General features: G+C 41.7%; 1 protein-coding gene across 2 annotated transcripts in view; it reads left to right on the top strand.

Moving 5' to 3' along the window:
• The window catches only part of SAP30BP (SAP30 binding protein), a 119598-nt gene extending 103909 nt beyond the window's left edge, over positions 1 to 15689 (top strand). For both annotated transcript variants that reach the window (XM_077251763.1, XM_077251764.1), the window contains 8 exons: positions 7943 to 7985; positions 9301 to 9389; positions 11317 to 11408; positions 11544 to 11604; positions 13282 to 13333; positions 13736 to 13794; positions 14105 to 14189; positions 14524 to 15689. In XM_077251763.1, coding sequence (XP_077107878.1) covers positions 7943 to 7985; positions 9301 to 9389; positions 11317 to 11408; positions 11544 to 11604; positions 13282 to 13333; positions 13736 to 13794; positions 14105 to 14189; positions 14524 to 14705 — 663 coding nt within the window. In that variant the 3' untranslated portion in view covers positions 14706 to 15689. The remainder of the gene's footprint in view (positions 1 to 7942; positions 7986 to 9300; positions 9390 to 11316; positions 11409 to 11543; positions 11605 to 13281; positions 13334 to 13735; positions 13795 to 14104; positions 14190 to 14523) is intronic.
• Positions 15690 to 16055: the final 366 nt, after the last annotated feature.

Below are 16055 nucleotides of genomic sequence, written 5' to 3' on the forward strand. Positions count from 1 at the left end.
CATCCTTTGGTAAAATGTACATTTTTTACTTTGCTACCAGCCTCTGCCCCTATGCTCTTGGCAGCTGGCCCTCACAGACAGGATATAGACAGGAAGCCTGCAGGTTGTAGATCACTCCATCCCATGGGAGGTGACTGTGTGAATATGAACTATCCCAGGCACATGCCTCACACGGGAGGGATACAAATCCGACCCTGCCTGTGTCTGCCCTGTTTACAATGGAAAGCGGCCTATTCCCCCAGACAGCCATAAATTAATGATATTGGTGTGCTTTGTTCTGAATGTTATTCTGTCACAGGGAGAACTTTCAAAATGTTACCTCTTGGCAATTTTTTAAAATAGAAATTGCTGTTTCTATAGAATATACAGCAGGTAAAATAAGTATTGAACACATCACCAATTTTCTAAGTAAATATATTTCTAAAGGTGTTACTAGCATGGAATTCTCACAGGGTGTCAGTAACAACCCATCCAATCCACACAGGTAAACAAAAAAAAAACCATAGATGATCATAAATTAAGTTGTGTAATGATGAGAAAATGCAGATTCCATTTATTCTCTATAAAAAGTACAAGTAAATTTTACTTTTCAAGACTTCAATTTTTATGGTAACGTAGAAACTAAAGATCTTGTAAATTGGCAGCAGAGGCCTGTAGACCTGGATATAACAGTAGCTCGATAATGCAGTACCAATCTTTTCCTTGGTACTGTCCCTTTTCACATTCATGAGATTGATGTCAAAATGCTGGGAAATACCATAGAGCAATTGTCACATTCTTGTGCTTCACCCTTCCTTGTCCACTCCATGGCGCTGTGATCCTCCTCCCCGTGGCCGGGTTTCCAGGCAACACTGAAGTACATTGTGTGCTCTGAATAGGCACAGTGTCTGGGGAGGAATCTCGCATCTCTGACTCCCCTCGTCTTATTTCACTTTTCCACATCGAAGTGCTGGAATTAAATCGGGCACCAAAGGTGAAGAGGAATCGGGACATTATGTGTTGCAAGTAGGGGATAAAAAGAAAAGTCCGAATCTAAACATTTTAATGTATAAAATGGCGGGAATAGACTGCTACTTAACAGGATTTTTCAAAATATATTCTGGCTGGCCTTACACAACATAAATCCAGTGCATATATTAAGTCAGAATTGTTTTAAGGTGTTATAGAAGAATAGAATTCCATGGTTCTGTTTTTTTGCCAAGAACATCGCCAAACCTGTCCACAGGTTATATGTGGCATTGCAACTAAGAAACCTTATCATCAATGCTGCTGAGCTGCAATAGCAAACATAACCCCATAGACATAAGACAAGCAATGTTTCTCATCTTGTAGAAGCTCTTCATAGGATTACCTTCATTGTTCATTTTTAAGCAGCTCTGCAAAATCCAAAACTGTCTGTTTTGCCCACAAGGAAATTACCCATCCCTTAAGTTTATACTTAATTGACCCTCAATACTCTAGAAATCCTTTAAAGATGACCTGTCATGTGCCAAAAACAATTGTGATAAATATCTTGGGGAAAATCTCTGAACTCCCCTGGTTCTGCTACTCTTTTCCATTTTGATCTGCATCGCTTTATTGCAGGGATATTCACGTTTGTGTCTTCAAGCGCAGTATGTGAAATCTCTGCTGCACATTCCAATGGAATTCCTCCCTTCTCTCTCTTCCAGAAACTGCCAATCACAGATTAGCAGCTGATATAGCAGTCCATTCTTTTTATACGCTGCCGAGCAGCATCTGGGAGGGAGAGGTAAAAGCACCCGCCACCAGAAAAAGCTCAGAACAAGCGCCCACTTGGACTACAAACAGAAATTTCATATAGTGCACTTACTACTATTCACTAAAAAGCGATTTCACCAGTGAATTGAGAATTTTAAGAATGCATGATCAGTCCAGAAAGAGAAAGTTGATTTATGTATTAACAAAAAATACATTTAATGGAATACAACAGTTCTTAGATGAGTATTTTACACAAGCGAGAAAGGAGTACCAAATCACCCATAGAAGTTAAAAGGTAATATTTATTTATAAATGAATCTAAAATCATACAATATGCAATATAATACACGATAATATAAAACATATATTTATAGACATAGAATTGTGAAGGACACCGACAAAACCAACCACTTTACAAAGTGTACACAGGACCCTATATATCTGGTAATGCAGTGCATATAGCAACATATAGCATTAGTCGGAGGGAAAGATCCAGGGAAAACCACATAGATCACCACAATTGTGGTCCAAAACTAAGTATCCCAGACTAAGTGTACTATGTGCCAATCATATATATAGATATCTCACCCAGACGCATTTCGCGTAAGCTTCTTCAGGGTCCCCTGAAGAAGCTTACGCGAAATGCGCATTGGGGCTACGTCTGACCACACACACGGATCCGTCTGGGTGAGATATCTATATATATGATTGGCACATAGTACACTTAGTCTGGGATACTTAGTTTTGGGATATATGTTTTATATTATCGTGTATTATATTGCATATTGTATGATTTTAGATTCATTTATAAATAAATATTACCTTTTAACTTCTATGGGTGATTTGGTACTCCTTTCTCGCTTGTGTAAAATATCCTTGTTGGAGTATGTGTTATGCCTGTTTTTGACAGTGCTGGTTTTTTATTAAAATTTCTGGGTATTTTTTATTTTTATTTGTAGTTCTTAGATGAGTGCAGGCAGTTCTTCCCAGTGCCCTTTTCATCGGATCTGTAGACGAGGAGTTTCACTTTACTGAGGGTGCAGTACAGATTCATCTCAACTAAAAGCCGAGATACTTAGATCAGGATTGACCAACAGATATTTATGGGACATTTCATAATTTTCCCAAATTCTTATGAAAAATATTCACATCCTGCATTGAACTACTGTTTCCAATTTATTATATATTTTAGGAGTCAATCTGTTTTATTCCGACTCCACAGCACTAGTTGCTATAAGCCGCACCAGGAACCTGGACAAGGAGCCTTCTGTATGAAGAACCCCTTCTGTCTCTGGAAAAGCAGGACCGGGTTAGTATAGCTTTGAAGGCAGGTACATTCCCTTTAAAGGAGGGCAGTGGAGACGGAGTCGGTGTCCATTTTGGTGGAGTTAGTCAGTATAAAATGGACCGACTCCTAAAATAAATAATAAATTGGGTACAGTAGTACAATGCAGTTAAGTACTGTAGTTTTTTCATACGAATTGGAAAAGTTATGAAATGTCCTATAAATGTCTGTTCTGTTCCTGATCTAAGGATCTCGGCTTTTAGTTGAGATGAATCTGTGCTGCACTTTATGTACATGCTCAATTGTAATCAGGGCTGTGAGGTCGGAGTCGGGAGTGAGGGAAATTGAGAAGTCGGGGGTTTGGCTTTCTGACTCCACAGCCCTGCTTTAAAGGCAGGTACTGTCCCTTTAAAGGAGTTTTCCATGAACGACGTACATTTTAGTTAATAGATCTTGGAATAAAAATATCCTGTGCTGAGATAAACTTATAAATGTCCCCTGCTGTGTACTGTGTAATGGCTGTGTCTGACCGTGTAGGAACATGTTCTGATCATACGTAATCTCGAGGTCAGGGGAGGAAACAAGAGTATACAGACAGGACAGCATGGGATGGAAGCAGATTTTTTTTTTTCTGGGATGTAAACAAGTGTGCTTCCTCCCCTGCCCAGGAGCTGTGGTATGATCAGACCATATTCCTGTACTGTCAGACACAGCCATTACACAGTACACAGCAGGTGCACAGTTATAAGGTTATCTCGGCACAGGAACATTTTTTATTTTAACAACCAATTGTGCGACTTATTATTATTCCAAGATCTAATAATTAAACTACGGTACTCTGTTCATGAGAAAAACCCCTTCAAAGCAAATGCAACATTTTCAGGTGGAGTGTAATATTTAGACAGTGGGGAAAAATTGATGTCATCCTTAAAAAATCTTAAAACTGATGTGCTTTGTTTACATTTGAATGGAGCGATTGCCGCATGCTCAACTACCACGTCTCAATGCAGTTTGTACAGTAAATAAAAGGTCAAGGACTTTGATAGCCTTTCTAGTCATCAATAGGGCACCCATCAATTACACTTAGGGTACCGTTACACTAAACGATTTACCAACGATCACGACCAGCGATACGACCTGGCCGTGATCGTTGGTAAGTCGTTGTGTGGTCGCTGGGGAGCTGTCACACAGACAGCTCTCCAGCGACCAACGATGCCGAAGTCCCCGGGTAACCAGGGTAAACATCGGGTTACTAAGCGCAGGGCCGCGCTTAGTGACCCGATGTTTACCCTGGTTACCATCGTAAATGTAAAACAAAAAAAAAAACAGTACATACTCACATTCCGGTGTCCGTCAGGTCCCTCGCCGTCAGCTTCCCGCACTGACTGTGAGTGCCGGCCGTAAAGTAAAAGCAGAGCACAGCGGTGACGTCACCGCTCTGCCCTGCTTTCCGGCCGGCACTCACAGTCAGTGCGGGAAGCAGACAGCGAGGGACCTGACGGACACCGGAATGTGAGTATGTACTGTTTGGTTTTTTTTACATTTACGATGGTAACCAGGGTAAACATCAGGTTACTAAGCGCGGCCCTGAGCTTAGTAACCCGATGTTTACCCTGGTTACAAGTGAACGCATCGCTGGATCGGTGTCACACACACATCCAGCGACGAAATAAAGTTCCAAACGATCTGCTACGATGTACGATTCTCAGCGGGGTCCCTGATCGCTGCTGCGTGTCAGACACAGCGATATCGTATGGATATCGCTGGAACGTCACGGATCGTACCGTCGTAGCGACCAAAGTGCCACTGTGAGACAGTACCCTTAAAGAGGTTGTCCTGTCAAGATCAACAAGTCTGCAGTCAGCGCACGCACTGTGGGTTGCAGGGAAAGGCCAGTTTCAGACACCGGACCAGAGGGTATTATGCGTTATACATACTTCTGGACAGTGGGCGTGGCCTTGCGCCATACACTGTATTGAGCCAAGGCTGTGTGCCGGCTAGTGACGCAAACTGCCAGTGGGCGTGTCTGACTAGAAGGTGAGTGTAGGGAGCAAGGCCACGCTCTGTGCCCAGGAGTATAACTCATACATACCCTCCGGTCCCAGGTCTGAAACCGACGAATCCCCGCAGCACACACTGCGTACGTTGGGGCAATTCATAAGTCTGCTCACAGAGTGACTGCAGACTTATTGATCTCCTGTGGGTAGGTGATAGATGTAATTTTTAGAAAAACCCCTGTAAAGTTACATTATTCACATTGTTGTCTAATGGTGTTATCTCCGTTTCCTGCGCTGGTCACCAGGCAGATTACATGAGCACTTGAATTGTCTTAGGGTACCGTCACACAGTGAAATTTCCATCGCTGCGACGGCACGATTCGTGACGTCGCAGCGTCGTATGAATATCGCTCCAGCGTCGTAGACTGCGGTCACACTTTGCAATCACGGCGCTGGAGCGATGCCGAAGTCCCCGGGTAACCAGGGTAAACATCGGGTTACTAAGCGCAGGGCCGCGCTTAGTAACCCGATGTTTACCGTGGTTACCAGCGTTAACGTAAAAAAAACAAACAGTACATACTTACATTCCGGTGTCTGTCCCCGGCGTCTCTGCTTCTCTCCACTGTGTAAGCGCCATAGCCGGAAAGCAGAGCGGTGACGTCACCGCGTCACCGCTGTGCTCGCTTTCCGGCCGGCAGGCGCTCACACAGTGCAGAGAAGCTGAGACGCCGGAGGACTGACACCGGAATGTAAGTATGTACTGTTTGTTTTTTTTACGTTTACGCTGGTAACCAGGGTAAACATCGGGTTACTAAGCGCGGCCCTGCGCTTAGTAACCCGATGTTTACCCTGGTTACAAGCGAACACATCGCTGGATCGGTGTCACACACAACGATCCAGCGATGTCAGCGGGTGATCAAGCGACGAAAGAAAGTTCCAAACGATGTGCTACGACGTACGATTCTCAGCAGGGTCCCTGATCGCTGCTGCGTGTCAGACACTGCGATATCGTAACGATATCGCTAGAACGTCACGAATCGTACCGTCGTAGCGATGGAAATTTCACTGTGTGACGGTACCCTTAGGAACCAAATTTGATAAGTGGAGTTTAGGAAGAATCACCATTTATTGGCAAACAAATCGTGAATCAGTGGAATTTCAGCAGTTTAAGGCTGTGCGCTCACGTTGCATTTTTTTTTTTTTTTGCGGTTTTTCGCTATAATAACGCATAAAAAACACATACATATGCATCCTATCATTTACAATGCATTCTGCAATTTTTGTGCACATGAAAAAAACGCATTGCGGTAAAAAACGCAGCATGTTCATTAATTTTGCGGGTTTTTTCGCGTTTTTCCCGCTATATAATGCATTGGGAAAGCTCTGGAAAAAAACGCATGCTGTTTTCTTGCAGAAAATGTCCGGTTTTCTTCAGGAATTTTCTGCAAGAAATTCTTACATGTGCACATACCCTTAGGGAGGCATGTGGCGTATGGTAAATGTCTAATGGGAAATGTTTATTTATTTCCATGCCTTTCTTTTTCCTATAACACTCCAATTCTTTTCAGTGTTAAGAGTTTTGATGCAAGTGTTGGAAAAGGGGTCCTGCTTCAGTTTGTGCCTCTGATCCCTTACATTGTGTAATATAGTTAGTTTCGCCAGACTAGTCGGCCCTCTTTCCATGTTATCACGGCCAGGTGGGATGATGTAATTAGCACGAGGCGGCCTCATTGCCAGCTCACACAAATCTCGCGCATGCGCGTTGCTCATGTTAGCAGCATCACTGCGCCTCTGTAGCCAGGTGTACGCTTCCCGGCTTCAGAGGCGCACTGCGCATGAAAAGATGTTCAGAAGACCTATATTCTGAAGTGCCGGTCATGCGCAGTGTGACTCTGCCAAAATGAGCGACGCGCATGCACGAGATTTGTGTGAGCTGGCAATGAGCTCGTGCAAATTACATTATCCCACATGGCCGTGATATCATGGAAAGAGGGCCGACTAGTCTAGGGAAACAAATGCCCCATCGACTAGACAAAGCACTAATTAGCATAGGAAAAGGGGACATTAGAAATACTTTTTTTGAACTATTAATTAAACTGAATAACATTATACAGGGCTAGTTAGGCAGGGAATTTATTCATGAAAGGTGAATTCTGCTGGGTTGGAGAACCTGACAGGTTCCCTTTAAACAGGTTGGTGCTGTTTTCAGTTTGTAATTTATACACATGCTTATAGAGGACCTGTCATCAGGTCAGATGTGGCCAGTTTTTGCTGTTATTTTATTACTGCTGCTCCCCTCAGGATGTTTTTTATTTTTTTAAACTCTGCCTTATGGTTCCAAAGATACGGCCTTTTTAATGCTAGCTTTTGTGGTCTTTACCAGGGGGCTGTTGCTTACAGTGTTATAATGCAGAGCAGGCTAAAGACACGACCTCACAAAATCCTTGGGAAAAAACATAAAAATTAGCCTCATTAATATCCCCGTATCTCTAGAACTGTATGGTAATTAAAAAAAAACAACAACATTGAGTACTGTGAGCAGCAGGAATAAATAGAGGGCTTATAAAACTGTCCACTTTTTGACCTGGTGACCGGTCCTCTTTAAGTTGACCATACAGTTTTCAAAGTTGGCACACAAGTGTTTAACATCTCATAACTCACAATAAGTTGCCGCCAAATCTATGTATCGGTAGTCTTTCAGCAGGGCAGGGGAGACGAGCAACGGCCAGATTCATTTACTGCCACTTTTCAGGTGAAACTAAGGATCAGACAGGTAGAATTCACACTGTCCTAAGCCCAGGTAGCAAAGGAGGTTACATTGTCAGCAGACACTGCACACACACATTTTTAATGTCTGGTAAAGTTTTATGGTTTTCATCAGTAATCTAAAACGAAGTTGTTATTTTTAGCAATTTTTAATTCTTGCTTTTTTTTCTTCTAGGAACAGTCAGAGTTGGAGAAAAAAGATCCCCAGGAGCTAGTGGGTAAGTGTCATAAATAGCTTTAAACCCTTTAACACGTCACAGATCTCATAGGCTACTAGCTGTGGAAAGACCCCATCAAACCACTGCCCAACCGTGATCTCCCCGGACTCCAGTGTGTGAACCTGGCATCTTTCGGGTTTAGACTAGAGCTGGGCTTTATTGCAGCAAATATTCATGTACCAGCAGTTGTGTAACACTATGCACGGTTATTGCTAGGAAATACAGATTTCGGCTTGGCTCTAGTAATTTCATGTTGGCGTCTGGCCTTATTCTAGCTACACTATACGATGAGACACCACGGATATGACAGTACTAGGGCGTATTCTGACCCCGCCACACCCAGCAGATTCTCAGGAATGTCCAGTCCGCAGGGCACATTTATTGTATGAGCGGTGTGTGCTCTATAGGGGGTGTTCCTATACTGACATTACTATTTCTCCAATCTAACCCTATTCATATTCAGAGGCTTCTCAACATTCATTGAACAACTACAGATATGTAACCTTACAAATCGGAATGCCAGCCAGTGAGATCACATGCCCTGTGCCCTTCTTACATTGTGAACCAGCCTTGCCACTTGTGTCCTGCGGAACATAAAGCAGCCACTGCCCAGTCAGTTTTGTTTTTTCCACTGCCGAATTCTTGGCTTTTACAGAAAGAGCATGTGCCTTTGTTCTGTCGCTGGCAGCCTATCTGAACAAGCCAGTCTGCTGCACACCCCATGCCCTTTAGGGTGCCCAACAATTTAAGGCTTTTCCTTGCCCTTTGCTGATGTTTTTATGCCCCCTCAGACACTGTTCATTTGTGGTGTGCGGGAAGGGAAGGGCTATGTTCTGGATGGAACCTGTTGAATTAGCTGTGCTAATTGGGCTTAGTGACGGTCCTTTTGCAAGACTGCCAGATAGGTTTTTAAGCTTCTGCACTGCAGACATGATGGCACTTAGTGAGTTAATTGTATAAATATTGCACTGATTGTGGTGGTTGTAGAGCAGATTGCTTTGTGGAGCTGCAATACCTGCTGAATAACTTTCAAGACATTATGTGCCACACAGAGGGCAATTGTTCTCCTGCATTGGAAAAGGGGGTGGTGGGTGCAAAAGCCATCGGAGCAGCCAGCGGCAGTAAGAATAAGTGGTGGCGTGTCTGCCTGCCCTCCCCCCACAACTTAACAGCAGAATTAATCCAGCGATTTGGCAGCACTAAAATGTCATGTTTGTTACCCAGCGTGTGTTAACTCCTTTGTATCCATATCTCATAGTAAAAGAAAGGATGTGTGGGTTCATGTCATGACATTAGTTTGTGTTTTTCTGCTCAGCATCCTTCTCAGAGAGAGTACGAAACATGTCTCCAGATGACATCAGAATTCCTCCTGAACCTCCGGGCCGCTGTTCTAATATCCTGCAGGTAATATGTAGGGACAAAGTCGCAGCCCCTACATTAAGAACATGTCCATATTTACCGTAAATCCAGCACTTTGTGAATATAATACTGTTGGTCTATAGGAGCCGTCTATGACTGTGAGGAATGCAGAATGTAGGTGTGAAATGCTATGGAGGACAGAGACTGCACATCTGTCAAACCCACAGAGCTGTTCAGGCATGTCCTCCATATCATCCATGCAAACTAGCAAAGGACGGCTTCCCAGTGGTCTGGGAGTTTTAGGCACTGACACTACATGTGCTTACTCTAAGTTCTGTGTAAGTATGACCATTGCTCATAAGCTTTTGGGACACTCAATAAATATTAGATGATTAACCTCTGCCGAAGGTAGTTGTTTGGCCGGTGTCTATCTAATGTGTATAGCAACCTGTATCACATCCTGACACTATTCAAATTTTTTTTTCTTCTCTTTGGTCCACATTCTCAATCAAATAGTTTCCAGTGCTTTCAGTTCTTACACTCTGCATAGTTATAGTAAACTAGATGGTGGCCCGATTCTAACGCATCGGGTGTTCTAGAATATGCATGTCCACGTAGTATATAGCACAGCCCACGTAGTATATTGCCCAGTGACGTAGTATATTGGTCAGACACGTAGTATACAGAACAGAGCCACGTAGTATATTGCCCAGTGACGTAGTATATTGGTCAGCCATGTAGTATATTGCCCAGTGACGTAGTATATTGGTCAGCCACATAGTATATTGCCCAGCGATGTAGTATATTGCCCAGTGACGTATACAGCACAGAGCTGTAGGCGAAACGGCGCTGTCGGGGTGGCGGCACGGGCGATATACACAGTCTTTACTTATGTAAGTGTTATTTGGTTTCCATGCTTTATTTCATGTTTTGCTTAGTGTCAGATATGTCCCTTTTTTTCTATATAAATATTTTCACAGCAGCGCACTATGGGGCTGTATTTTAGGAGTACCCACAGAGAGCTTAATGTTTGGTGACTATTAAGTCCTCATATGGCTATACGTCTTTAGCACTTTTGCACCTTACCTATAGTCTCTGTATAGGTGGCTCCCTATATAGTTATTGCCCCATAATTTTTCTTCAATGGTAGTCTGCCATTTGGCACTCTTTATTTGCATTTTTCATTATCTGGCACTAGATATATTTATCAACTTAATAAGCAAAAAACCTTTTTCTGGAAAATCTGGTGTTTACTTATTATCGCCTTGTAGCCGCCTCCTTTGTGTTTAATGGAGATTCATCTTGTTTAATATAGTTGTTGTGGTCATATTTAAAAATTATTATTGTTTGTTTGATTTAATAAAACATTATATTTTATTTTCTTTGTTTGCCTTTGTTTTTCCATGTTCATATATGGGAATTGTGTTTTTGCATAAATTTTTGAGTTTTTATTATTGGATTAAAGGATACGTGTTATACATACATAAACATTGTGTAGTCTGATCCTGCAGTTATTCCATAATCCATTTTTTTCTGTTTCTTAACCTCAAGTGTCTCTGGTCTGTGTAGCTTATGGGATGTATAGACATGGCTTAACTTAATTAAGACCATTAGCAAAATTGTTTATTTTATGAACTGTAACTTTTTTTAAAGTTTGGTTGTGAAGGTGGACCTTCCATTTAATGTTTGTGTCTTCCAGATTTCACTATGTTTATGTCTGGATAACATTTTTATTTGCAGACTATATCTGTTTCTGTAACTTAAAAGCAATGACAAAGTCTGCATGGAGTTTGGATGTTATCTCTGTGTTTTCTTGGAGTTTTTTCTTCAGGTTTTTTTGTTAATTGGTATTCGATAAAGTAGGCAATAGTGTCTGTTTGTCATCAATCGATTACGAGCATTATGGAACTTATGTGGTTCATGACCTATTTAGGGTATATTTATGCATATATTTTGGTTTATCTCATTTTAGGAGAAAATTCTTAAAATGTATGAAAGAAAGATGAAAGAAGGGACAGACATGAATCAAATTATTCAGAAGAAAAAGGAATTCAGAAACCCCAGGTGGGCACAGCAGCAAGTAGTTCACTCCACGAAAAGATTAATTGTTACCACTTATTATTTCTATACACTATGCTTCTGGAACAGAGCAGCTATGGGGGTCTGTTCTTTACAGGAAATTCTTATTTTATTTTCCAGTATTTATGAAAAGCTCATCCAGTTTTGTTCCATTGATGAACTTGGCACTAATTATCCTAAGGTAAGTGAGAGAAGCCTAACTTAAAGGGAATCTGTCAGTATTTTTTTGCTATATAATTTGAAGACCGCATGAGGTAGGGGCTGAGACAATGTGTTGTTGTTTCAGTGCAATGAATGTATTATCACTGCCTGGATTATAGCCCTGGTCCAATCACGCCCTCTCCTGTGATAAGCATTTCACTGTCAATAGAAAATTTACAGCTGCTATGAACTCAGGTGACCTTAATGTTCTTGTTAATAAAAAAAAAAAAAAAAACGCATGTGAATTTCTCATAATTTTCATATTCAGCAGAGAGAAAGTCAGCGGCTGAGGCTGATGTTAATTTTCGGGGGAGTAGATAATATGTATATAGGTTCCCAGGTTATTAATATTCGCTTATCCTTTACTGGTTATCATAGGGGATACCCCCAAAATGACATGGGGTTCCCCCTATACTCAACAACCAGCAAAGACTAAACAGACAGCTACAGGCTGATATTAATAGTCTAGGAAAGGGCAATGGAGATTGGCCCTCTCACAGACTTAACAAATCGGTCCTCAGCAGCCCCAGAAATGGTGCATCCATAATATGCGCCAAATCTGACACTTATACTCGCTCTTATCACTTGCCCTGTGCCAAGTAATATCCATGGCCTCTTACCAGTCAGAAAATACCAGCCTCCAGCTAGTATTTTAAAATATTTAAATAATTATAAAAAAAAACAAATGGCGTGGGACCCCTCTGTTCTTGATAATTAGCCATGATATAGCTGACAGCTGAGGGTTGAAGCTCGCAGCTGTTGGTTTTGCCTGTGCTGGTTATCAAAAATAGAAGAGACCCCACTTCATTTTTTTATTATTATTTATTTATAGCACAGGTGCAGGTTGATGAACACTCTAATCAGCCTTGCCTGCTGTCACTGTTATCAGTGACAGCAGGTTTATGCTGATGAGAGTAGGCCGTTAGCCTGTTTACCTCCGGTCACAGCTGCTGGCTCACACGCTGTCATCTGTATGACAGCGTGGTAACCGCAGCGCTCTGACCGGCAGTAACAATCTTATTACAGTCAATCAGATTCTGTGTTTGCCACGCTGTCATGCAGAATGCAGCGTGGCAGACAACGGATGTTCGGGCCCCCCATTCAGCTTAGCGAAAGGGTTGTCCTACTGTGACGACCTCCTGTTATTTCAAGTGAATGAGCTGTTATTGGAAATGACACACTGAGATTCTCTTCTATAAATTGTGTCCTCATTCATGAACATATAGAAGCACCTGTCAATATCTGGTTTCTTACATGAAGTCCTGTAGTTGACATTTTGTACCCAAGAACGAACATCACATTGTTCCTGTAATTTCATTACACTTCTTGGTTTGATCAGTAATACCTGTGTAATCTACCTGACATATTGTTTCCAGCATTGTATGCCACGAAACAAAGATAAAATAAAATCCAACTCGCCGTGATTGCATCTTGATGGTGTTCGGAGTCCGGAAGCGCCTTAAGGGTGTGCAAACACCTGAAACGCGTTGGTGCGGATCATGTGAATTTATATCGCTGACTGTGTATGTCCTCCGAATTGCTTATGTGAATAAAGAATCAGAGTTTGTGGAGCTGGAGTCTCTTCATTTTGTATCCCTTGAAACTGCTTGTTTTCTTGTAACCAACCTGACAGGTTTGGCAATATTCTCTATTACAGGATATGTTTGATCCTCATGGGTGGGCAGAAGATTCCTATTACGAGGCGCTAGGTATGTGTTCACTGTATAGTATAATACAAAATGTACTAAATGCTGGATTTACCTTGGTATTCCACACACCTCTGTTCTCATCACAATTGGTAGTGTTTGTCCAGCATTTACTTAAAGGGGTTGTCCAAACTAAATACAATTTTAACTTCATCCATTGTAACATGTGGTGCATTGTAAAACAGGAAAAAAAATCCAAATGCAGTGGGGGAAAAAATCCACTTTTTTTTTCCTCATTTGCCGTCTTTGAAACTTTGTTTTGTTGCCAGTTTAATATCCAATTATGCTTGCTTAATAAGTGAGACCTCATCCGGTGCTAGAATTGCATTGGAATATACAGTATATGCCTGCAGTAAAATCATGTTTATCTCCATGTCTTTCATTGTTTTTATTTTTCTATTGCAGCAAAAGCCCAAAAGATTGAAATGGACAAACTAGAAAAGGCAAAAAAAGAACGAACAAAGGTGAATCTGTCCAGATGGCTTGTGTGTGTGGTTTATGGAATTAAAGGCGCTGACTTGGTCTAGAGGGAATTCTGGGTTAACATGGGTCAGGGCACCATCTATTATCTATAGCATAGATGGATATAAAAGACTCATCTAATTTTGGACATCTCCTTTGTGAGAACGCTTTTAGGTCTGTCTGCTATTCTTTGTAAAACTATACATGACACATTTGTGCCATATAAAACCTCTGCTCTGTTGAATTAATGAGCTCTGATAGATTTAATAGTTCATCATTTAATTTTAACCCCCAACTACTTCTTACTTTCAGATTGAGTTTGTGACTGGAACTAAAAAAGGTACGACTACCAGCGCACCAACCGGAACAACAAGTACCACAACAACAGCGACAGCAGGTGAGTGCGTATTAGATGTTTCTACTAGTGATGAGCGCAGGTGCTTGTCACTAGAGTTTGCCTGAGGTGCTCGGGTACACCCCAAGTATCGCAGTTTTCAAGTGACATGTTCATGTCCTGTGCCTGCATGTTTTGTGGCTGTCTAACAACCATGAAACATGCGAGCGCAGGGATGCGAACACATCACTCGAGCACCTGCAATACTCTGTGCATACCCGAGCACCTCAGGCAAACCCGAGTAATGAGCACTTGCGCTCATCACTGGTTTCTACCTTTGCATGGAACTATAGAGGAAGGTATGCTTGACCAGCTTAATCTTATACTATATCTACAGATGCACAAAAGAGGAAGAGCAAGTGGGACTCCGCTATACCAATGACTACCATTACCCAGCCCACCATCCTCACCACCACCGCCACATTGCCTTCTGTTGTCACAGTAACCACTAGCGCAAGTGGCTCAAAGACTACCGTCATCTCCGCTGTAGGTACTATCGTCAAGAAGGCCAAGCAGTGATCCTACTAGCTGGGCTCCAGTAATAAACTCATATTTTCCTGACTCTGAACTGCTCAATATTCACAAAACAAAGTTTGTTGGTTGTGAATCTTTGTTCCAGCAGCTCTAGAAGATTTCTTACAACCTGGTAGAGGGACAATGAGTGGGAAGACTGTGTTCCCTTCCATTAACACGTCGGAAGCTTGGATCCTCTGTTGGAAAATCAATGTACACTTTGTGAATTACCTGATCGTTCTCAGATATATAGAAGTTTGTTTCAGCTTTTTATTTCAATTAAGTATTAAATTCTTAAGTGTTTTCTATTACAGCTCCTATGTTTGGAAAAAAAATTTTTTTTTTTACTTTTTACCTTCTAAGTGCTTCTATCCAGTAACATCACACAGCAGGGCACATGAAACTATTTGGCTGGTCACAGTTTTCAGGATCCCCAGTAACTGGCTGATTGCTCTGGAGTCTGCATTTTGGATGGGGTTGTCTCTGATTGGTCTATCCCTTCAAACGTAGCAAGGTTCTTGGAAATACACTCCCTATCTTTAGAATGGGACTTGCTTTTGGTGATCATTACTAATACTTGGGATTTACTACTGAGAAGGCATTTTGGTTTTCAACAGAATTTCCCTTCTCTGAAACTTATGGGTAAAAATGGCTCCATGCTTTTAAGTGTCTGTACAGGTGGTACTACCTATCCAGTCTGAAACCCTTCCAGTATTTGCAAGATTCTTTTATCCAGTTTTGCTTCTTACAATCGGCGTTGCAATTTTTAACTTCTACAGCTATTTGGCCATGGAAACCCAACCATGAAATGCCCTTTGAACAACAGCTCCTGAGAAGCTTTCATAAAAGTTAAGATCTCAATTGTAAATGTTGCAACCAAAGAGATAGATCTGTGCCCTATACTCTTAAGCAACTTGGCATCAATACTGTGAGCTGATTTAGCCTTTTCTGCCAAATGTTTTCACTTCACAATAACAGGGCAGAGGTGTTAAAAAAAAAAAAAAAATCTTTAAAAAGGAGCCTTTCACCCCCAAAACTAAAATTAAGCCATTTATACATTCAAATAGGGAACTAATCCTATATAACAATCATTCTGGTAGTGTGGATTTTACTTATTTCTTTTGACATAAAAACAGTTTTCTTGGTTATGTTAAAGGGAACCTGTCACCTAAAAATAGCTATTGACCTGCAGATATGGGGTTAAACTGCAGGTTAATAGCTTTGTGAACCTGCCTGCTACCTTCACAGAGACCTATGTTGCCGGGAGGAAATTAACTTTATTCCTCCCGGTAAGGTTCAGGTTCCAGTTGTAGGGTTGGCGCCAGCACTAGTTCAGTCAACGCTCTGCGTGTAGAG

The sequence above is a fragment of the Ranitomeya variabilis genome, chromosome 4, assembly GCF_051348905.1.
Source record: "Ranitomeya variabilis isolate aRanVar5 chromosome 4, aRanVar5.hap1, whole genome shotgun sequence".
NCBI classification, from domain to species: Eukaryota; Metazoa; Chordata; class Amphibia; order Anura; family Dendrobatidae; genus Ranitomeya; species Ranitomeya variabilis.